General features: G+C 33.1%; 1 protein-coding gene across 1 annotated transcript; it reads right to left on the bottom strand.

The window, feature by feature from the left end:
- Positions 1 to 6,182: 6,182 nt before the first annotated feature.
- Positions 6,183 to 23,700, bottom strand: LOC117335467 (PHD finger protein 13-like). Its single transcript, XM_033895479.1, has 6 exons — positions 23,345 to 23,700; positions 22,913 to 22,953; positions 20,371 to 20,478; positions 14,248 to 14,386; positions 13,421 to 13,495; positions 6,183 to 12,962 (listed from the first exon to the last, which is right to left on the bottom strand). Exons 1-6 carry the CDS (start codon positions 23,364 to 23,366, stop codon positions 12,739 to 12,741), a joined length of 609 nt encoding a protein of 202 aa, XP_033751370.1. The 5' UTR covers positions 23,367 to 23,700; the 3' UTR covers positions 6,183 to 12,738.
- Positions 23,701 to 25,684: the final 1,984 nt, after the last annotated feature.

A 25,684-nucleotide genomic window follows, 5' to 3' on the forward strand; every position in this document is an offset into this window, starting at 1 on the left:
ATTAAGGATGTCTAAAACCCAAGTATAATATACATAGAAAACTTCTAAATTACAATACATTAGAAAAAATGAAAGAAAAGAATTATCTTTAACAGAAATGCAGCATTTTAAGTGATGTACTTTAATTAGACATTTGAAAAGGTTGGTTTTCCATAACTAGTAATTATATAATGATTTAGAATTTTGTTCTTGGAAACAAGATCTGCTTTGAACATCATTTAAGTGTGATAAAAGCCAGCTAGATTTTAAAAGTATGAAATACCGGGTATGTTAAAATATTACAGTACCATATATTATATGTAATAATAGATATGGGAGTAGACATATGGTTCATTTTTGTCCGGAGAACCTGATAGGATTTTTATGTAGGGTTAGAAGGAAGTAGCTATAGTAGATAATAGTAATATTATTTAAAAGTATATGTTATCCAGAAATTAGTTGAGGAGGAAATAATATTTGACTCGCACATCAGCTAGACAGGAAATCACACATTTTATAAAGTATAGCAGTGTGCCAATTATTATCAATAGTATCCAGCAATAAGCCCATGACTGGTAATAAACCCACCTATTTCTTTCAGTTTGGTAGAAATTCAATCAAATGCTATTTTGAAATAAACCTTTTCCCACCCTTTAGTTGGGGGAAAATGCGTTGGTCGCCATGGGCATATTGCTGCACAAATATAATTTATACTTAATCAGGAAATATCATTATTAAATTAATCCATGAAATTCCATAAGTGTATGATTGAAGAATTGGGTTTGACCAGGGTTTGATGAAGTGATGGAGAGAGTGTGAGTGTGAAATAGTCATTTAAGTGGTTGTGCAATCTGTTGCTGTTAATCTGTCTTCCCCACAGACAATGAATGGCATGATCCACTTGGGTAGTGGAACATTCTATTTTGGAGTGGTGGGGATGATATGATTCAAGGCTGATCCCTTGATGTCCAATGTTACTACTCCAAAGAATTTTTAAAAACCTTAAACAACTTACAGAAAGTGTGTTATGGCACTGTTTTCCATATTATGCCGTATTTTCGAGGTATTTGAACCAATGTCCAGAAAGAAAATGTTATCACATTCATAAGAATGGTGTGAACTGTTGAGGTTTGAGGAGTAGTGACTATGTTGGGTTCATCAGGTTCATGATTGCCCTGATCACATGAATGAGTGGTGTAGGCCAGTGGCTTTCTTTTAAATTCATTTTTTAATATATTTGTACAAATGTGATGATTGTATGTTAGATTTTAAAGATTATCATTTTTTTAAAAACAATTTTATCCATTGAATTTTTAAATTGTTTAAAAATAGCTTGTAAATGCTTTCATTGTAGATAATGTATACGTTGTGTGTCGTATGTACACAATACCCTGTGTATTATATACAGACAAGCCCCTGTGTATATACACCAGTAGGTATATGCTAGGCCCTGTGTAAAGATCAATAGGATTTGACGTGTATTAACATGAACAGATATATATATATATGTATGTGAATCGTTATTTCCTGTGGATGCTAAACAAACCTTGTGTGTTTTCAGTGTACTAATATCAATCGTGTACATACAATCCCATGACACTTTCGGACTCTATGAACAAATCATCATCGTGGCCGATGTGTATTAAGTGGTCAGCTTATTATAAGAATTGAATGTGTGAGAGTAAGAACAGTATTATGTGTTTGATTCATACCTGCTCCATTGAATGGACAGCATTGTCAAGTATATCATAGCTGTGTTTGTACGAACTGACATTACTGTCTTTATTTCTGTATATAACTTCTAAGGTTCGATCAACAAAAGTTTGTGAGATGTTTTCATACTATCCAGCTTGTAGTTTTGTTGTTTAACATCAGTCATTTAGAAACAATTTAAATCCAGACAGAAAAATATGTCAAAAATGTGTATTCCTTCTCATGTAAAAAATACAGCGTTGACCCTAATCTTCCGTTACAAATATCCTGCATTAGACTTTACATCCATTAATGAATTGTATATGATGAAAAACGTGAAGGATACTTTCAGTAAGAGTTTATCGGTGTAATAAAAAAAACAAGCGAGTGAGTTATGAAGCTTTGTGCTTTAGTGATGTGGTGATTTTAGTGTGCATTTCATCAAGCAGAATTCATTGACAATATTGTGAGTTTTTTTTCTGCAGACAGTTCAGTATCTTAAAAGGACATACTCCTTCGAACATCATATTTTTGAGCAAAGTTCATAACATGTACAATGTGTATAAAAGAATCCTAAAATTACATTAAAAAAAATATGTATTAAAAGAAAATATTATATGGATAAACATTGTTTTAACTCTCATGGAAATACTTTGGAACATTACCACCTTAAAAGCTCATATAAAAGCTGTTTCATTTTGTAAACAAGATTGGTGTGTACCAATGTATATATATTTATAACATGCTTATCTCTCCATGAATAAAAAGTACATTAAGGACACAAAGAGATGTGATGGTATACAAGGTAATGACAACTTTCTAAGTTTGTGGAATTTTTTATTTTATTGTTTTCTTTCATGCTTTAAAAAAGGTGCTACCAAAATTAAGTTCATCATTTTCCAAACGTTTCATCGATAATGTTGAACACTGTAATTACGGTCAGTCATTTTGAAATTGTCATGGTCAGTTACATGCTTGATTTCCTTATTATGATGTTGTATTTTGTGATTAGTTTCAAAATTACAGAAGCTATTGAATTACATGTATCCTCATTCTAGAGTATCATATTTTGTTATAGAAACAATTTTTGGAAAGATTTGGAATTTAACTGAACATAAAGTATTTATGACACAAAGAGAACTTAAAAAAAATGTTTGTTTTTCTAAGCATTCTGTTTAAATGAAATATGATTTCTATACCAGCAACATGACATCATAATTTACATTGATTTCTAGTTAATAATCTGTAAAACAGTTATCAATGCTCCACCAAACTGTAGATGATTGATTATAACATTATCAACATTTTGTTGTAATTTTTTTTGCTGATGAACTAAAAGTCAAGAACAGTTGAGGCCTAAACACATGAACACCCTAAACACATGGACACCCTAAACACATGGACACCCTAAACACATGGACACACTGACACATGGACACTCTAAACACATGGACACACTAACACATGGACACTCTAAACACATGGACACACTAAACACATGGACACCCTAAACACATGAACACTCTAACACATGGACACCCTAAACACATGGACACCCTAAACACATGAGCACCCTAAACACATGGACACACTAACACATGGACACTCTAAACACATGAACACCCTAAACACATGAACACCCTAAACACATGGACACCCTAAACACATTGACACCCTAACACATGGACACCCTAACACATGGACACCCTAACACATGAACACCCTAAACACATGGACACCCTAAACACATGGACACCCTAAACACATGGACACCCAAACACATGGACACCCTAACACATGGACACCCAAACACATGGACACCCAAACACATGGACACCCAAACACATGAACACCCTAAAAACATGAACACCCTAAACACATGGACACCCTAAACACATGAACACCCTAAACACATGGACACCCTAACACATGGACACCCTAAACACATGGACACCCTAAACACATGGACACCCTAAACACATGGACACCCTAAACTCATGGACATCCTAAACACATGGACACCCTAAACACATGGACACATTAACACATGGACACCCTAAACACATGAGCACCCTAAACACATGGACACACTAACACATGGACACACTAACACATGGACACTCTAAACACATGAACACCCTAAACACATCGACACCCTAAACACATGAACACACTAACACTTGGACACCCTAAACACATGAACACCCTAAAAACATGCCTAAACACATGGACACCCTAAACACATGGACACCCTAACACATGGACACCCTTACACATGGACACCTTTGTTTGGTGAATTATGATTAATTTGTCAGCAACCCTGTAAGAATTATAGAACAGTACCTTTCTAAAGAATGCAGTTCAATACTTATATTTCTGTTTTAGATTGAAGTTTTTCTTATATCCAACCTATAACAATTTTATCGCATTCCAAAATCCAATGTATCAATGTCAGTGCAAGACCTGTTCTTGTGACATCACAAGTACATACCATCATTCCTGGAAAAATATATAGTCCATGGAAATAAACACAAAAACTTAGTGTAATTTCAACATGTTTACCTTATATATTTCACAATGAGAAAAATACATGGAGTCGCATGTTACATTGATCAATCAGGGTTTTTATTATCCAGTGGGAATTATATAAGAATAATGATCTGATAACTTTCCAATTTAATTGGTAAGGTTACATAGTGACAATGCAGAACAAATAGAAATGTCCCTGGTATTAAAGTGATGTTTGTCTCTCTAGCTGTATACTTACAAGATGATCTTCAATCATAATTCTCACAAGATCGAAAATACCCGACTGGTTAAACGAGATTAATTCAAACACAATTAAAATCCTATTCTTTTTTTACCTGAAATACAGAAAATTTAACAAACTTCACAAGATATTATTTTACAGCAGTGATTTCAGAAAACCGATTCTGAAGTTAGAATTTAATAAACATAACTCCAAACACTTATTTGTACAGAATTACAGGATTAGATGTCACCACAGAGTTACCGTTATAAAATGATTTTTGTAACCATTCGTGATCTTCTATTATACTAGTATATCATTGATTATTGTAAGCAGGATGGGTATTGAACCGCAGATTGTGAGTGAACAGATGGCCTTAACACACTGTGGTGTGTATACGGATCGCTGTGTGTAGACAAGTTTATATACACTAGTGTTGTGTGTGTGTGCGCGCGCATGTGTACCGTAAGTTGTTACAAAGCAAGCTGGATAAAGCTCTATTTAAAGACCTGATTATTGAAGCCTATGATATTATTAAAAGTTCATTACCTGAAGAATTTACCTGTTTTGAGTTTTTTGTGTCAATACTCCACTTTTTACTCCAATGAACACTGTCAGATGTTTTCTGTACAATCAGAAAAACTATCGAGTAGAAATGGAGGGTACCAACAAACCAAGGACTTGACAAATATTACCTGGATGTACATACTGTGAAGAAAATTAGTAATTCAATCAACTCTGCCAGGCAACAAATGGAGATTTTTTCCTGGAATCTTTGACGTTTTATAAAGATGATCCGAGGTTAAGGTTTGGCCCAGTTTTGACAGTCTAATTTCTTGTGAAATTGAAGTTTGGAAGACAAAGGTACTAAAATATAAGATTATTAAAAAGAATTTGTTAATCTGGACTTGATGTAAATAACATGATAACATTAAAACATAAAGTCATGAATAAGAAATGATGACAAAATGATTAGGACTTGACAGGAGACAACATATCTCGCAGAGAGGGTTGAAATTCACACTTAATTAAAAGTAGGTCATGATCATGGTCAAGGCCGGCTGGTCCACGAATGTAGTACCAATGGAAAGGTCTTGTCACAAGGAACACATAGGAGAAATACTTATGATGTATCCTCATTAGTATCAAGACAACACTGTTTTATATAGAGAGGATATTGAATGGTTAATATAACATATATTTCACTAGTATGACAGAATATTGATATTTTAACGAGTGTGAAGCACGAGTGAAAAATATGGAAATATTCTGTCATATGAGTTAAATACATTGTATATGTTATATTTAACGGAAAACCATTCAATTTTTTTTTAATGTATTTCATAAACTTAAAAATAAATTAAAAACATCGAAAAATTAAGTCAAAAAGTGCGGGAATCAGTAATGACGTCATGTCTTTGTAACGTTACTCCACGTCAACTTGACGGCCCCATTTTGAAAGGACTGATCAACGCAATTTAAGCTTTTTCTGCTGTTATAGGAGAATCTGTGAATGAATAGCTAATGTCAAGTGAGTATTTTGTCAAAAACTAGTCTGAAAATTATCAAATCCTCCTCTGCTTCAATTGGAAAAATCGGCAAGTTCCAACGTGCTGAATACAAAGGTTTGCTCCGATTGTTAAAAAATGGAAAACTGATCTTTTCACTGCAAAACTTATATTTTCACTGCATAGACGATGCCAACACCAGGATTTAATGGTTCCCCTGGACTTCATCCCAGCGACTAAAAACAACAACAGAATTTCTGTTTTGTAACAAAATTTATTGACCCCTTGCTATCAAGCATGGAGATACAGAATAAGTACATAATTATACTGCAAATTGCAGATTGCAACAAACTGCATATCTTATGTAAACAGTAAAATTGTGAAGTGGTCCACCAAAGATGGTTTACCACTACACCAACTGGCTTAACACAAAAACACCATTATTATAACAATGACCTTGTTTAGGGGTATATAAATAGGAACTGTGAATTTAGCATAAAAAGTCAAATTGAGGCCCAGGATGGGGGGGATCTTTGGCATGTAAATTAAAATTTATACCAAACTTTTTATTTCAATGCCAAAAAAAAAAGAATTTTAGCAATGTACTGGTATCATTTTTTTTATTTTAATGCTGAGTAATAGAATATTCAGATTTAAACACATTGACTTAAGATTTTTTGTCGTCAAATGTATCAGCCGTAACGTGTTTGAATAATTATGAATTGATTTCTAGTTCCTCATACTGAACCTCAATGTTGGACGATATTTAAGATAGTCACAGAACACTCAACTTTGTACATTTTTATGGAACTCATGATCGCTGATATTACTGAAGTATAGCAGGGTTGAAAGTCTATACAGGGACAGGAATATCCGACAGGAATATCCGACAAGAATATCCATGTGTTATTTTCTGAAGCATCAAAGGGCACTTTAGGTTATCATCAGAAAATAATATCACTTGTTACAGTTTGTACACCAACATTTCAAAAGCATCTAAAATCTTTCTACAATTATTGATAACATTGGTCATAATTTCAATTAAAATAAAAATAATGAGATTATCATTATTTACACAACAAAGCATATTAATTTCACTTACGGTTTCTGACACAAGTTCAATGAACTTCAACTATAATAATAGATGATTTCTCAGTTTAAAAGTTCTGAGTGTACCTAATCTTGATTTTTAAAATAAAATTTTCAACATAATCAATTATAGAACATCAACGTACCTGTGTTAAGGTACATGTATTTGGTTCCTGGGAAAGTTTAAAAATAAAAACATTCTCTGTACAAATGTACATATTTACATAGTGTATGAGAAAATCTAGTACTGTTTTAACAAGATTTCCTGATCCACCCTTCAAATGGTTTTGGTTTTTACCAGCAATTAACACATTCCTTATCAAACCACTATCGTTTAATGTTCCAGTTACCTCCCCTAGCTACCTTAGGACTCGGGAAATATGTATACTACAAAGTTTAGTCCTGCTTTCACACAGGTGTTATTGTTTACAAGACTGGATTGTTTATGATTTAAGCTCTGTGGTATATACTTAATTTTCTAACTAAATTAAAGTGTTTTTGCTGGATTCTGACAGTAGATCACAAAGCCTATATTCAATCACATTCATTACAAGTTTCCATATTTCACTTCGAATTAATCTATTTTGTAGAAAATACTTGATAAAGGCATTTAAAACATATTTGTATGATAGAATGAAATCATTGGGTTTTACTGTCCATCAGACTTTTACAAAATATCATCCTACGGTGACACAGCTGTGAAGATGTTCCGATCTATCACATGTGTATGGACTGTGAGAATGAAGTAGGTTCCCCTCAGGAAGTACATTGTAAACAGAAGAAAAACAATGCATGCTAATAGAGACACTGAACATTTCATTCTAAAAAACCTGGTCATTTCATATCAAATTTAAATAGGTATAAGTGCCCACTAATCTGGTTCAACAATTAAACGGAAATTTAACAGGCCTTTCTTGGCTACAAGTGACTTTGAATATTAAACAATTTTTGTTGATTAAATTCCATCAGTATCCTTATATACACATAATTGAATGTTTCAGTAAAACTAGTAATATATCATGTAGGAGTGTCGGTTTTATGTAAAATGACGCTGGTGTTATCAATACATCACTTTAAACTGTTGAACAGTAATTAGATTTAACAGATTTCAAAATATCACAATACCCAGATTATCTTGCAATATCAAAGTATTAGGCCTAAAGATTTATTTTCTTCTAGATGTTTGGAAAACATTAATCTCACACTAATTTGAAGCATTCGCATAATGTGTTGTATACAAAGAGCTCCATTAAATTATACTTTTGAATAACCGGAGAAGAAATTCTAGATACCGGGTAACCGTTCATTTATAAAGTTATCCCATTATCAATAGTGATGTATATACCTGTTTTAGTGATATTTAAGGGCGTATGATACGGGAATAAAATTTAACTCAAAGAAGAGTTCCATATGATTTCCACTGTACATTAATTTAAACTTTAATTTGATGGCATTCATATTTCTTTTAAATAAATTGAAATAATTGATTTTGTTCTTTTAAGGGAAATAATTTTGACACAAAAAAGTTGATCCTGTGGAGAAGGAACAACGACCCATTGCTTACAGTATACTTATAAACTTGTATAGTATTTGACAGATTTCTGGTGTAGTAACTGTTCAGTCATGATATATATACATGTATCCTAGTTAAATAGCACATGTTGTAAAGAGTACAGTCTGTATAATGTACTTGGAAAGTAATTTCTTAAGAGAAACAGATTGATGGAACTTCGTCAATAGTTCATTACTGTATAACATACAGGAGGAAATGGTAGCAGAAAATCTTAGCATTGTCTATACACAATTTCTCATACTTCCAAATCAACACGAAAACCTTTTCTTCTGTTCAAGTAGAAAAAACCAATGTAAAACTTCCATACATTCACAAACATAGCTGCCATTTAGTGTCAAAGTCGGCTCCACTTCTGCCTTTCCAATGCAATTAATTTCTAAATTTTCCATCACCTAAGTTACTGAGAAAAGGTTCCTATCAGAAACTCTATAAAAATCCTGTGAACTTAATAGAAATCTAACTTGTTTTTTCTGTAACTGAAGTTGGTCTCTTGTCAACTCAACAGAAATCTAACTTGTTTTTTCTGTAACTGAAGTTGGTCTCTGTAAACTTCTATGAAGTGTAACAATTATTACATTCTTCATTAGAAAGTGATTCATCTGTTTTAATGCCCAAATTTTAATGCTTAACATTAAAACACAGAAAACTCCCAGAACAACTGAAAAGGCAACTAGTACTAAAACAGAAAGTAACGATCAAACGTAGACTTGTGACTGTATACTACAAAAAACATCTTAACAATAAAACATAAAGTTTTCTAATAAAGTTCTCATAGTGAAAACAGAAACATCTTTACACACTGTACAGTTAAATCACATTACAAGGTGATTCTGCCACTTCTATACGTCATGTTCAGTTCTGTAGGGATATAGAGACCCCAGAGGGATCTTGGCCCCCACCATTGAATTGATACGAGGGGAACTTACATATGAAATCCAAATGAGATTTAAGAAATGTGAATTAGAAATAAGTAATACTGAACTGTCAGCCATTTAATTATGAATATTTTTTGAGAAAAATCCTTGTAGTACTTCAAAGAAATAGTGATAAACAGTGCTCTTTATGGATGGACCAAGCAAGACTGAAAGACTATGGACCACAGGAGAAAGGCGATTTAAATAGCCGACCAAGTATTTATTTCACTTATGCAATATGCAAATTTCCATGTCAGCAATTGCTTAACTGATATCAGAAAATTTTTTGCAATTTCCATGCAACACACACAAACATCAGTCATTGCACTTTTGTAGTAAAACATTTTATGTTTTTTTTTTCAAAATCCCCCTGATATTTATCATCTTATTGCAGAAATAAATGCAAAACAATCAATAAAAGTGACAGAATCATTGACAACATGTGGAATTCTTCTGAACTTATGTACACATAAAATGTTTTCATAGCTTCTATCCCTACTAAGGATTTCTGTATAGGCTAAAACAGCACTGTTTCAAATGGCGAGGTGCAGGTAAAACATCTATATCAACCCTGCAAAAGTAACAACAGTATATATACACATACTACCATTTATATTCTGCCAAAAGTCTGTTGTATTCTATAAACCTTCAAAAGAATCAAGATGAATTTCAAAAACGAAAGTAAATTTCCTTATCTGATTTTATTTGTAGATTAAAGGTTAGGAATTCCTCATAGCATGTAATTAGAAATGGACAATTTTGACACGATTGTCTCCCTTACATCATACATACATTATAAAATTTTATCCAACACTTTAAAATAAATAAATGGCAGTAAAAATATTGAAATGAAACAAAAACAATTGATCACTATATGTACAAATTTATCTTCTTGGAAACAACAATAAAACAATACATGAAGAAAAGAGATCAAATTTGACATCATTGCTATAATGTAAGTGTACCCCGAATGATTTTTCATATTCTAACTGTGAATTTGTTCGCTTTAACATCAAAGTTTTTGAGAACTGCATCTTAATCCGTCTTCTCTGTCCCGAGATATAAACTGTCAACTGGCTATTGCACTGTCCAGAGATAAAAGCTGGAGTGCATTCTCAAAAATTGTGCACATCTCAAAAACGGCACAATATTTTCACATAATTTCTTTTACTTTTTTTTTATCTAGCAATAAACAGGGTACAGCTTAAGACCGACCTTACCCAATATCATACAAACAGGCAAAAACACTGGATAGGTAGGAAAGAATTATTTGTCAGATTTATATTATTTAATGTTTCATGAATAAAATTGATATAGATTAATTTTTCATCCAGTATTTACAGACGTTTGTTATTTCATTCTACTCTTATAATTCAATCACTGCAATTATCCACGATGGTGGGAAAAAGATTATTTAATTCCAAAAACATTTCAACTTTCTCCTTAAGGACATACATGTATTGATATTGAGCACGAATTCAAAATAGAACAAACTTGTCCATTTAGCAGCAAAAAAGTAATAAACCCACGTAATTGAGTACTGTTGGTTCAAGTCCTTCTTTATAAAGGAAATTGATTTAACTGGATGTATTTAGCAATCAAATTTTTCTTCATAAATTTACAAATCATACAAAAAAACCTACTGGTACGTCAATTCATTATCAAATAGCAGTTGTTTTGTCTTGTTTGTTGACTATTATATATACCATCTTACCCTCGTGACATTCTGATATAAGGATTTTCATACTTCAATACCAAGTTAAACAGAAGTCTCCTTTATTTCTCTATAAGTTCAGTGATCTGGAGTACTGAGGTGTTTCCTCAGCAATATCTGAGAAAAAACCCATATATACCAGTAATGAGGGCAGAATTCTCACAAAGACACAAATAAAGGCAGATTTATCACACTCAAAAATATATTATTACAACATAATTCTCCCTTACAAATGTAGCTTTTTAAACATCGAGTGGCAGCTCACGAGATCTCTTTTGCATATACATATGATCACTTGCATTTCAATGTCTTTACAGGACAAAAGTCAAAGGACGGACGTACAGATTATCTTACTTTAAGAGAAAAGGCGGCAAAAACAAATATCTAAAAAAAAAAAATCTTTTTGAGGGGTCTAGATTATATCAAAAGTTGGAGTTTATTTATTAGATGAATATTTTTTTTTTTCATTTTTAATTTAATAGGTATATTTACTTTAAGTTAACACAAAGATGCCAAAAACACAAGAAAGCCTTTGCTGGTGGTGTAATCGCGGAATGCACATTTTGAAAATAGAATATAAGTATACTCCACTGCTTGCTAGCCGGACCAACAAGTGGAGCTACAATGTAACTGCCAAATATAGGTCACTGTAACCTAGCATTGATACCGAAGTATGATATGTCATATAACTACTCTAGACATATCAGTACAGATGGACTTCCAATATAAGAGAGAAAAAGTTTAACCAAGATCTCTGACAGGATGACAGAAAAGTCAATTGTTTCCAACACTCCATAGTGAGAACACAAAAATTAAGATTTGATTAAGAATAATTTTCCATTTGAAAAAGATAAGTTATAGTTTTCTGAAAATAATGTCCATGTTACGGATAATCCATATCATCTATATAACCTACAAAACAATTTGTTTGGAATGTTATGTCTACAAAGTGTTTTTTAAAACAAATGCATTATTTACAAGAGTTTGTAAGCCCATAAATGGTTCGTAGTTATCATGACAAAAAGACAAATAAAACATTTTCGACTTGTTTAACGGTAAATAAAACACATAACTTTCCAAGTTTTTATCACTTAAATAATAATAATATTAAAAGTGTCACTATACATAAAGTCATGATTCCAGTATCACACAGACTGTTATAATACATCTGATAGACTCTTCAACATCGCTAACATCACATCCTCATAAATCTATAAATTGAATTTGTAGATTATACACATGCTAACAAAATATATATCTCTCTCGCTTCCTCAGTGACTACATACATACTAGTACACATCTACACTGCTTCGTCATTTACACATCAATAAACATCTGGACACATGCTTTGCAACAGTCCCCTTTCAGTTAACATTTGAACACACATCTTTAACACAACTATCACAATCATTGCATTTTAAGGTACACGCTGGGCCGTACACACGTCCTAGTTGAGCACACGATCGGAGCCGTGCACACATCGGCTTTGTGCATGCCCTGACAAGAAAGCTGGGTCCGGGTTATACATTAAATTTGTTGTTCTCAGTCCGTATCCGATTTGATTTCCTTTTCGTGTAGCGAGAGTCTCTGCAGTTTTGGCAGATATATGTATCAGGGATATTGTTTTTGCGTATTTTTGCACATGACAAGTGAATCCATGTGTTACAGTCTGAGCACTCAATCATTGGTCGACCCGCGTAGGGTTTCAAACAAAAACACGTTATCAACTCCCAGGATTCATCGTCTGAAAGAAATAATAATAATTTCAATTTAAATCTAACAGCAGTTAATGTACATAAATATTCTATCATCCTTCTGCATTAATGATCATATATTGATTGTGAAGCCATTTTAAGTATAGATATTTGTCTGTTTTATGGGGAGGCCTTCCAGACAGCCATCATTGATTTTTGTACATAATATTGTATAAGGTAGGAGAATATGCAGTCGCTCCCCTACTCTCTGGTTACCAGTTTTGATAGACTAGTATACAAGATAAATTGGTACATGATGTCGATATATTGAGGATAATTTTGTGATATTTTAGCAGGTTTGACAATGAAGTAATACTGGGTAAACTGATAAATTCTGGTCTCTTATACAACAATAGCCTGCTTCCTGATCAGAAGATAAAAATAGATTTTTATTCTTGCCTTGATATCATTTCACACATTGACAGGTGATGTGTGACACAATATTTACCTTGCATTCCGCGACCCTCAGGAAACTCTGTATCACTGTATCTGTAAGGGTCGTCATCCAAGTAGTGAGAGTTATCTGGAAATTATAATTACAAAACATATTGATTTAATTTTACTAATCATAAATATAACTCTTGTTGGCTTTTACTGCGGAAGGAAACCCAAAGAAAACCCATGAGTTGGGACAGGTAGATGATCAGGGCACTTAGTTTTGTTACTCCAACTACTGGAAGTGATGACTTTAAGCAATTTTGTATATCTTACGGACTAAATTTTGTATGTAAACAATTCCCATGCTGTCAATGCAATGATTCTGACAAAGTGATGTTTGTTGGCAATGATTCTGACAAAGTGATGTTTGTTGGCAATGATTCTGACAAAGTGATGTTTGTTGGCAATGATTCTGACAAAGTGATGTTTGTTGGCAATGATTCTGACAAAGTGATGCTTGTTGACAATGATTCTGACAAAGTGATGTTTGTTGGCAATGATACTGACAAAGTGATGTTTGTTGGCAATGATTCTGACAAAGTGATGTTTGTTGGCAATGATTCTGACAAAGTGATGTTTGTTGGCAATGATTCTGACAAAGTGATGTTTGTTGGCAATGATTCTGACAAAGTGATGTTTGTTGGCAATGATTCTGATAAAGTGATGTTTGTTGGCAATGATTTTTACAAATCGTGGATCATCAATCTTTAAGCATTAAAATAAATTCAACATGTTCTCCAGTGCAGAATAATGACAGAATTCAAATTTTGCTAACAAGTCTTTACTCTAACAATACTTATTTAATGAGGGCCACCTGAGTGCTGTATGTAGACTTACCGGAGTCTGCCATGTCTAGATGGTGAGATAACTCGAGATGGCCTGGACTCTCGGCTGACACTGTTGTATCGGAGGAGTAACTTTCTGCTGTACTGCCACTACTGTCTAGGGGACTGATGTTGTTTTGTGCACGCAACTCCTGCAATCACAACAACACAAACATTATTTTCTGACAGAAATATCTGTAAAGAACGCAGATCTTCTGAATATCCGGTACACATATACAATGATATACACTGGGTACCCAGATTAGAATTTTGTTGGGAAACTGAACATCTTTCTTGGTGACATATTTGCGCTATTTATGATGTTATGAATGAATGTAAAGGTCAAGGTCAACTGGAGCCAACAATAAATGCTATTCATGATGTACCAAATATAAAGTCTGTATGTGTAAAGGTGAAGGTCATTCAAAGAAAAACAGAAAAAGTTATATTAAATAGATTTGTGACTTTGACATTTGAAATTATGAAAATGATATTAATACTTTATGATCATCCGCTCCATGTTTTCTATCATGTACTAAAATATATGAATGCTTCAATCTGCTTTTAATTATAGGCAAATGTGTTAAATCTTCCAAACAAAATGGACTGAATCCCTAATTATTTAAATACATGCAGGTTATAAAGGAGGCCATGACCTTACACACGACTCTACTGGTTTTGACTGACTCGGTTGTGATAAGAATTTACAACCTCTTATAATGACCTGTACGTTTATCATCACAGGTCTATCAGTTGTGTACAGGCACAATACAGATTACAACTGTGATCAAACCTCAATACCATCAGTATAGGTATGAGTGTGAACAAAACTTTGAAATGTGAAACAGAAGTATTCTTAAGTCTACAGTCACTACGGGACTAAAGATTGACTTCAAGATCAAAACAGTTTTGACAATAACTCAACTATCTTCGGTAATCTTTTTAGTATCTATAGAATAATAAGATTCCTCTATACATGAAATGATGAAATTTATCAGCAATTTTATTCAAAATTCTTAACATGTGATATATAGTATACGGAGATGTTACATATTCACATAAATATTGATGAAGTTTAGGTTATAAAAGTAATTAGATTGTAATATTCGGTCATAGTTTGTAAATTATATAGATAAGCTTCTCCATATCAACTTTACAATGTCTACTAGATTATATATGTACACATACGCCATATGTACTTATATTGCGTCAGAAAAGATGTAAAGCACAAAGTAAGTTAACATCTAAGCTATGTGTGTACCATGCACATTTTGTACTCGATTGTTGATACAAGACGCCTTTTATCATTCAAAACTCTGGTTTCCATATCTCTAATTATACCATGTACATAATTCAACACACGACACAGAATCCACTTATTTTATGTAAATGAAGTCCAGTCTTAATGCCATTCTCCAGTCGGCTGTGCTGTATAAGAAAGTCAGAGCGATTATCCACACTTTTGTTATATTTTCACCCAAGGGTTGGCCAAGCATGAAACTTGTCCTTTTTCCTACCCTAGTATCTGACTATATCTGTAGATAAAATAACCATGGGAAATATCTATTTTTGGTTAACCAATCAGAGGAAGCCAAGAAAAAAAGGCGCAAACCTGGCTGTGAGCCAAATCCTAGTAAACAGCAGTGCTATACATCCAGGTGAAGGTCACTGCCAGAGAAATTGTTTTGTGTTGTGGGCCAACCTAGCCAGTGTATGGACTACCATGAGTGTGTGTAGGGCTCAACCCTTGGAGCGGCCTACACAGACACAGGACAGATCTACAGGTATCGGCAATAACCAGCAAATACATGGATTTCTACATTTAATATTTTTGCAAAAATCTCATGTGACTGGAATGTTTGGACAAGTGTCTTCTACATGCCTGAACATGTGGTAAGGCTTCAAGTCCATTATATGTGTGTATGTCTTCAATAGGACACAGCTCGCTGCCTTTCATGTATAAATATATACATTACATGTAGCTATTTATAAAACTACTCCACATTGTCAGAACCTGCCAGTTCCTCGATGTGCAGACCAGGAAAGTCGCATCGCATACATATTTACTGCTAATATTCTGTTCATTATTTTGATGATGAAAATATTGATTTAATGTGCAAACAAACTCTGTTCTCTGCAAAACACTTATGTACGGGTTTGTCGAAGGCGGACAATCTCAAGCGTGAAGGTAATTTGATGTGTGTTAAACATGTGCTTTTGTGCTACCTAATAAAACTCTAGCATAGTATGGAGCCTTTTGTACCAGTGGAACACAATCAATACGGCCGCCTTCGAGACCCAATATTACATTGTCCTCGTGGACGTGCGCATGTGTGGGGGTATTTTAACTGGGGGCAAACAAGTTATGCCCTGTAGCATTCCCTAAATCATTTCCATATTGATTCCGCTACATAACGCACTTTCTTAGGCACATTTTAATGCAAATTCTGATAACCACTGCTTTCTTGGCTGGTCATACGGAAAACACATAAATTACTGCACACAATCACTTGTAGTTGTGTTATTGACATAATCATTTTAGTTGTGTATACCTTTCCGTGGGATAACTAATTATATCACAATGTCAGTCAATACTTACACTAATAATACTTATATAAATAATTCAACATCACATCTATAAACTATTTTTTCCTTCCCAAACCTGTAACTGGATTTCAAATCCTGTTTTATAACAATCATATTTAGATAAATCTACAATATCAGTAAACAAAACATGTACATATCCCTCTGTCCTAAAGCCCATTGATCTAAAAACATGTACATATCCCTCTGTCCTAAAGCCCATTTATCTAAAAACATGTACATATCCCTCTGTCCTAAAGCCCATTTATCTAAAAACATGTACATATCCCTCTGTCCTAAAGCCCATTGATCTAAAAACATGTACATATCCCTCTGTCCTAAAGCCCATTTATCTAAAAACATGTACATATCCCTCTGTCCTAAAGCCCATTTATCTAAAAACATGCTAATTTTTGACATGAGATACCAAAGTGTACATGAAGTCAAGTTGTGATAACTCTGACTAATGCACACTTATACAGTGTTAGTGTAACTTTTAAGTGTATTCGTGTTCCTATATAAAGACAAGCCTCATTATATCCGTGTATATATATAAAATTACACTTTCATACTTAATATACCACCAGCATATTCACTTTATCATGATTCAGAGTTTTTTTCCCCAATACTTTCATAATATCCAGTTATTAAATCACAGACCCAACAAAAAAACTTCAGTTTTACAACATGTGTCCACTGCCTAAAGACATCACCGTTATTTAAACTAAACAATATTCCCTACATTTATTCAAACTAAACAACATCCTCTACATTTAATTTTAAACTAAACAACATACTCACATATTTTACACATTAGTTACACATTAAATACATAATTTTCCCCAAAAAATGTTCACAATCTTATCAAACCTTCAAAATTACATTTTATGGAAGTAATTATATAAGTACTTAATTACCATACAATGTATATATGTAACAAGCCAAAACTGTTTTGTATATTAAATGTGTACGTGGTCCTACAGCAGAGTTTTGTACACATACAAATAATCTAGTTATAAACCCCGGCCCATATAGCAACATTTAAACATTATCAGAAATTTCCTTTACACAATTCAATAGTAAAGAATACAAATTGAAAACATTACATGGATGTGTTTATCAATTATTATAATTTTGGTAACATGTTCTGCCATCCTTCATATACATGATGGTGCCAATATGTCAATAAAACATTTTGTACACCAGCTGAGTACAGCCACAAGGTATATCATAAAATGTACCCGTGGATAATTACTGTCTTACAAAACAAATAGATTAATACAGACTTATAGATCTTATAATAGCTTTTGGCCAATTCAAAGATCACACATTTCACAGGTCATGACACACAGCCTCAAGGCCTATAGCTCTTTTACATGTGTACTATTTACACTAGCTTCACCTGTTCTCATCATATGGCCACATGTAATGTGTAACCACATATGTGTAATGCAGTACTAGTCCCGTTAGAAACATTTTATTAAAGAAGAGACCCTCGAGGGATCTTAAGAGTCGGTCATTGAAGGATTTTTGTCCTATATCATATATGAAAAGACTTATATTTCATTTTTCACTTTTGCCTTTTTTTTCTTGGCCTCTCTCTTAATCATTCAATAACATGGGGAACCTACATATAGGAAGTCTATGAAAGATATACCCATAAAAACTGTCTGAAATAATATGTCAGGGGTTTGGAACGACAGGGGCTATGGGCCATTGGCACATGTATACAAATTCTTATAGCCCATAGACATTTCACAGTCTTACACAGACAAAGGGAAAATAAATTTTAAAACAGTTTTTGAAGAGCTCCCGTGATGGAGCGAAAGTGCTAATTTGTGTCTGTGCCGGTTTATATATATACATTTATATATATAAATGGCCCATATACATAGACTTGGTTTTCCCAAACCCTGAATATATTGATTACAAGTTTCAACTCTCAATCAAACCAAAATAGAATGGGCACAACTAAGGACCAATGGAAACATACAGGTGAAGTTAGAGAAATATCCTTCAAGCAAATCGTGACAAAAAAACTGAACTGCCAAAATCCTGTCAGCTATTTTGTTTTCCCAATCAGACTCAAAATTAAACAAGTTCAAGTTCTTAAGTCAAAATTAAACGGGCACATGTATAGGAACAAAGGGGAGTTCGAACCTACATATGAAGTTCAAGAAATATGCCTTTAATATATATACTTCTCAAAAAATAGCGATAGAGGATTTTAAACAGACAAGGAACACAGGGAGATTTGAGTTGCCCACGATCTGACTGGATGGCATGTTATATATATAATTAATATATTACATTGCTGACACAATGGGACAATTTTTCTCCATTAATTTTTAGGAGGGGGAAGGGGGAAGTGGAACTTTTACGACAACTAATTTGAAATATCATTATTGCTGAGTATATATGACTTCAATTTCAACACAACTTGAAAGCAAAGTTTTCCAGAATATATCATGAGCAATCTAGATCTGTTAACTTTAACATAATTATATATGTATGTATACATCAAATACATAAGAATAATACAAAGTACAAGGCCAAACCTTATTACAACCAATCAGTAATGTAACATTTCTCAACAAAGTTGTCACTACATGCAGCCCATCAAACAAAGTCATGCATACTGAAATTTTGTCCAGTTTGTCTTGTGTTATATGAACTGAATTTTTTTCACCATGAAGTAGGATTTTCAAACTAATTTTTTATCGAGATAGTGATTTAAGCTGCAGGGGGATTAAAATCCATGTGCCGGATGTCAAGAGCATCCAGTTTTTTTTTGTTCAGGCAAGTGAAATTTGTTTGTACACTTGCCCGGGGCAAATAAATACTGCTATCTGTAACATGATTTTTATGTTCAATTTCCTGAAAGTTGAATGTCTTTATTATCTGCATTTGTAAATGAATTTTTTAAGGTAGGAAAATTAGGTCACTGGTGCCACCCTGAGGCTTTCACTACAAAGATGTTTTTAAGACTTTTTAGGCTGATGAAAATAATAGAAACTGCATTTGAAGTTTGAATTCAGGAATCAACAAAAATTATGAATAAAAAAAAACGGAAAATTATACAAAATAATACTTCAAATTACAATAGATGTTTTCTTTTAGTTTGAGACTCTAAGTAACTTAGTAAATAGGGGAAAAAAAGATGAAATACTTTAGATGTATTTTCTTCAGCTCATTTATGGAGCAAGTAGAAATTGCATTTAGGCAAGTAGTTTTCTGAGCTCACTTGCCTTCAGCAAGTGGCTTGAAAAAAATCGTTTACACCCCTACTGTAAGTAAGATACTGAAGATGGTAGAACTAAATATCATATTTGAACATGGATTGTACATATATTTATGGATACAAATAAATGACGATAACTAAAACATGTCATCTTTGACTCCATGATTTGTGTCTGCAAGTTTTTGTTATATTAAATTTAAAGGTAAATCAGACAGCTAAATTAGACAATTCAACAAGAAGAATATTCTGGGGTCAGATTAGACAGGTATCAATATTTGAATGTCTAGTTACTTTTCCAAAACTGTAACTCACCTCTTGTCTGTGGGATTCGTATTGTGTATATTCCAATATCATTGTGCAAAATGTATAAAAATCTTCCTTGGTTTTCTTCCGTTTACTTGGAGGCACACCCACAGAGTGCTGAAACAGAAACAATAAAGTCAAAACCTTGTCAAAAAAAAATCTCATTAGACAGTGATAAATCATTATATTCCATATGTAATAGTGTACAATGATAAACTCTGGCTCCTCGCCCTATCATTTTGGTGACCCAAATCTTATATTTGGTTGATACAATTAGTCACTAGTCCTGAGACCTGAAGAAATTAAATGTTCAATGTTCAGATTTTTTAAAAAAATTTTATGAGGCGATATGATTTTTAAAAAGGTTTAAATCAAATATGTTAATGAAATTTTAGTTAATTTCATGTATGATTTTTAATCCAACACATGGCAAATTGACATTTAGTAATTTCTGAGGTTAAATCAATATTTTATAAAACTCTGCAGGGTCAAAACAGGTTTATAGACATTCAACAATATTCCATGTTAAATTTCAACTCAGTTTGAAGTATATAATACAATGTTTAAATGACTATGTAGGATATCTGTACTGATATTAGCTATAGGGGTATAAATGATGAAATCCCTGGTTCACATATCTATCTCCTAGCTATAACTATATATCACAAACATTTTGGTGTCTTCAGGCTACCATGTAGGAGTTTTCCAATAACTGTTTTGAAAATGTTTTCTCTTTGGTGTATTATATGTTATATATATAGTGTCATTCAAACACCAGTGATCAGTCACCGAGAAATATCATTAATTGAATGTTTAACAGTTTACCAAGACTTTATCAAGGTAGTGCATCATTATGAAATTGGTACTCGCTACTCAATATATACATAATGTACAAGTATACATATATATGAATAACTAGAAAGGAGTTGCATCACAATTGTATTGATAGCAATGAACATGCTTTGTATGGCTGTACACTACACATCACAGATGATCATGTCACTACAGGGGGTACCACTGATCGTAAGATTTCAAATAATAGATGGCAATGAGAAATCCCAGTTTTCATTCCAAATCTTGATATTTTCATGTGGGGATAAAAAACAATACAATATTTTGATGACAATGCAGGATAGAGGGATTTTAAGCAATAGTTGAAACAAACACTGAATTCCATGTTTCAAATTAAATAACCTTACATATACCAATAAATAAAGATTTCAAATCTGTTCCATGAACATGTTGTATTTTTCAATTAATCAATGTTATTATTATCATCTATTATTCCTTCTGAAAATCAAAAATAAAACTCATGTTCATTACCACAATCACTAAATGCTTATGGTTATATGCGATTTCACACCATTACCAAACTTGTTCACTTATTACGAACGTCTAACAATATACAATTAATCTCCACATTTGTATGGACTGTGGCCGCCATACAATTACAAGTTAGACCCCATTGAGTCCTTGCTTTATTGTAACTGGGTCACGCTTGTTTGTTTACTCAAGGCACTTGCTCTACGTCACACATGAATATTTATCAGCTAGCCTAGTGTGGGTTCAGTGAAGTATCGGAAGTCAACTGGCTATGAGGCACTGGGCAGGAATGAATATATTGGCTAACTGGTATACAGTATTCACTGCGTTAATTTGAAAGCTTTACACAGTTAATTACAAATTATATGTTGTTAGATTTTTATCACCTGGTGTCCCAGTATGTTTCACCTAAGTTACACCAAATTAAAATGCTCGATGATAAGCATTTGATATGTTTGGGACAGTCCAAATATGTTTGGAATTAAATCAGAAAAACTCTATTTCACAAAACATTTCAGATGAGTTTCAGAATCACAAAATGTTGACATTTTCTAAAAATTCAATAAAATAAAAAATACGACTTGCACGTTGAAATCAACTAATGATAAACAAAACATATACTGTACTGTACATTACACAAATTTGGCCACGAAATGTTGTTTTATGGACTTAAAGCCAAGAAAATAATCATAAAGAATATATCTGTCTCCGTTTTAAAAACATTCTAACACACCCTCTTCTAAAGTAACGCTAACGTGTTGGCCACTGGTCGACTTGTGACTCAAGTTTTTGTGATTATAGGCCTTAATGTATACAGAAGACAAACTGGTAATATACTTTCTGGATTCCTGCTCAATATCATCAAGAGGTTTTTATAATTCTTGCTGGGCTAACGCAGGGAACATCAACTCAAGTGTAGGCTAAACGACATCAACGCAATCCTTCCAAACTACTCGCCCCAAACTACTTATTGCTAAATTGACTTGTGTACAAATACTCATCGATATGATGATGACAGTGGATAATCTAGATCGAACGATATTCACATGATCGAAAGGTTACACTTTTCCTCATCGAGAAATACGGACATGAAACGACGGTCCGTTTCAATGTTGAATCGAACAAGAACGTTTGAAAATGGCTGACAGACCATACCGCCGCCATATTGTTATTAGGCGAACTGTTAACCTATCATGAAAGAAAAACAGTGTATAAGAAACACACTTACCTCGAAATCGTGCCTATTTAGTGGTCTCCTATTCCGGGGAGCTGTAAACATTAATTGAAAGTGAATTTCTGTTAAGTATTAAATGAAAACAGTAAAAATACGAAGTCAAGTCCAGCACACAATGAATTTTAACATAACACTACTGTACCGATTTGTCGACCATGTCAGTCGACAGTTTATTTCGACTAAGAACGTTTTTTGTCGGTCAGTTACGTTCATTGTGGCTCAGAAGTCTTAAAACTTTAATGGTAACCAAAAAATAACAATACTGGGGAAATATTTTCAAAACAAACAGTAATTTTCTGTAACGACGGTCCATTCTGCCCAAGATCGAATATGGAGCTGACACGAACCCCGGCTTCCTATTAATGCTGCACAGAGAAATATAAACAATTTTTATGACTCAAAAGTACGTAAATTAAAACAACAAACCTTTAAATATGTCATCTGTCATAGCTGTACCAATTTTCCTTCCGCCGTGTTTAATTCCAACGACTTGAAACGTAGTCCTTTTCTGTGTCAGACACACAAACGGAACTCCACTGCGAGAAATGTGATCCAACGCTTCAAGCCCACTTGCCTTGCGCAGGGGTCGTGACCCAAATCGTTTGCATATCGACTGTGACGTTTGGACTCACATCTAAAAATAGCCAATAACATCACTTTGGGATCAAGGCAACTGCACAAGACGACGTAGACTTGCTCAAGTCAATATATATTTCAGCATTAGACCGGAGAACTATTTGAAAGGAGGGGGAGGGGTAATATCTTTCATTTACGATTGAAATTTAAACAGAAAAACGTATTCACTTCAGATGTTTCCATGCTTTCAATATTAACGACTTTTTTTCTCCCCCCCCCCCTCCTTAAAACAAAGGATAATATGTTAGCTCTGAAACTATACATTATTTCCTGACCAATCTAATGTATGTTATATTATATAATAGTAATTAGTTTGGCGTTTGGGGTTTTACCAATTCAATTCAGATATCTGTAAATTAAAGATATCTCTTTCTGAATAACTTACTGAGATATATCTGAGTATTAATAGAGACATTGGGGTTTTGAATAGAGATATCTTTTTTTGAAATAGATCTTCTAGAGATATCATTATTTTAAATAGATATCTCTAATTTTTTATTAATATTATTAAATAAAGACATTTGTATTTAAATAAAAAATGTGTATTTGAGTTAGAGATCCGTGTATCTATTTAAAATACAGATATCTCATAAAATCATGCTGTTTCAAATACAGATATATAAATATAGATCTAATCATTGAATGAAATACAAATATCTCATATCATTTACTGTTTATATACAGATATCTGATATAAATCCGGTAACATCCAAACGGCTTGTCATATGTTAGTTATAGACACAGAACTATAGTAGGACGAATTAGGACGAATTAGGACTACCAGGCTACATCTATACCAAACAGCTATTTCGTCCTTCTACAGCCTCATCACTAACATCCATGCCAGTTTGGGACCTAAAGAGTGCCTAGGGAATCAACTGTACTAGACTAGATTTTGTTGATTATTGAATGTAGGCATGAACTACTTATATATATGCATATATTTTTATTGTATATTTATTAGTGTCTCGTAAGTCAAATTTGGCTGTGCATGTTTTACAAATAAGTTTGTTGAGTTCTGTGAAAAAAATGTTGTAAAATATGTGTGACACGTAAATAAAATATTTTATTATAAAAAAAAAAAAAAAATTATTATTATATTATTTATATTTTTATTTGCATGGTAACGGAATAAACTCGAAGATTGAAACTAGAGCTAGTATATCCTATATAAGTATTACTTACTGTAGTCTGTTGGTGAAACAAGCTTCTCACGGTAATAAAAAAAAAGTTTATTTTTCTACTGTGACAAGTTTGTCAAGTTCTAGCAAAGTGCATTTTTAACTAGTAGGTCTGTTCTGTTTCATGCTGACATTTACATTAAAAGGAGAGAAGTGGAACAATCGGTCAAAATTATACAATGCAGCGATGTAAATACTAGTGACGATTTTTTACTGTGTAACATTACATTGCTAATAATGTTGATCACATATATATAGTGCGGTATATATTTGCTCCGAAATCCGTGAGCCATTTTTCTACTATAATAAAATAGGTACAATACTAGTGGTTGAAGATTATGGGTAAAATATTAATGAAACTTGACGATCATTTGATTATGCAAGCAGACATGCATATATATATTGATAATTTTCAGGTACTGGATTTTGATCTACTTTATATCAATATGCAATAAAAACATTGACAAAAAAACGGCGTCAGATGAGGAAAAGGACGCAATTCAACTCACTTACCATTTGCTAGAAAATATCCTACTAGGGTTTGTTTGTACAACGGAACTTCCCTAAACCGATTACGCATGGTACGTGAATATTTGGCCGGTTTGGAGAGGGTTCGGTTTTGGTTAATGGATCCATTTTGACCGGTCAGGATTCGGGGATAAAATTGACCGGACGATGTTTCGTAAGTTTGAAGCCTTGTTAATACTATGAAAGTTAATGAATTCATTTCTAGAGTTTATAAAAATTAATCTAATTAAATACGTTTTATTACTGATTAAAAACGTAGGCCATAATCATATATTTTCACATATCACATCACAATGCTGTCATCGGCATTTGTACGGCCTCTTTGCTTATGAGGCGCTATAAGGGAAATCTATTTCATTCCAAACTATAATGGTTTTTTTTTTCAAACGGTAACTAGTCGTCTATTCTTTGAAAAAATTGC

This window comes from Pecten maximus, chromosome 10 (genome assembly GCF_902652985.1).
Source record: "Pecten maximus chromosome 10, xPecMax1.1, whole genome shotgun sequence".
Taxonomy (NCBI): Eukaryota; Metazoa; Mollusca; class Bivalvia; order Pectinida; family Pectinidae; genus Pecten; species Pecten maximus.

Coding starts and splice junctions, on each gene's coding strand:
- LOC117335467 (XM_033895479.1), bottom strand. CDS start 23,366: ATGACAGATGACATATTTAAAG. Junction 22,954..23,344: donor GACAGATGACATATTTAAAG/GTTTGTTGTTTT, acceptor TAATGTTTACAG/CTCCCCGGAATAGGAGACCA. Junction 12,963..13,420: donor TGAGGGTCGCGGAATGCAAG/GTAAATATTGTG, acceptor TATTTCTTTCAG/ACGATGAATCCTGGGAGTTG.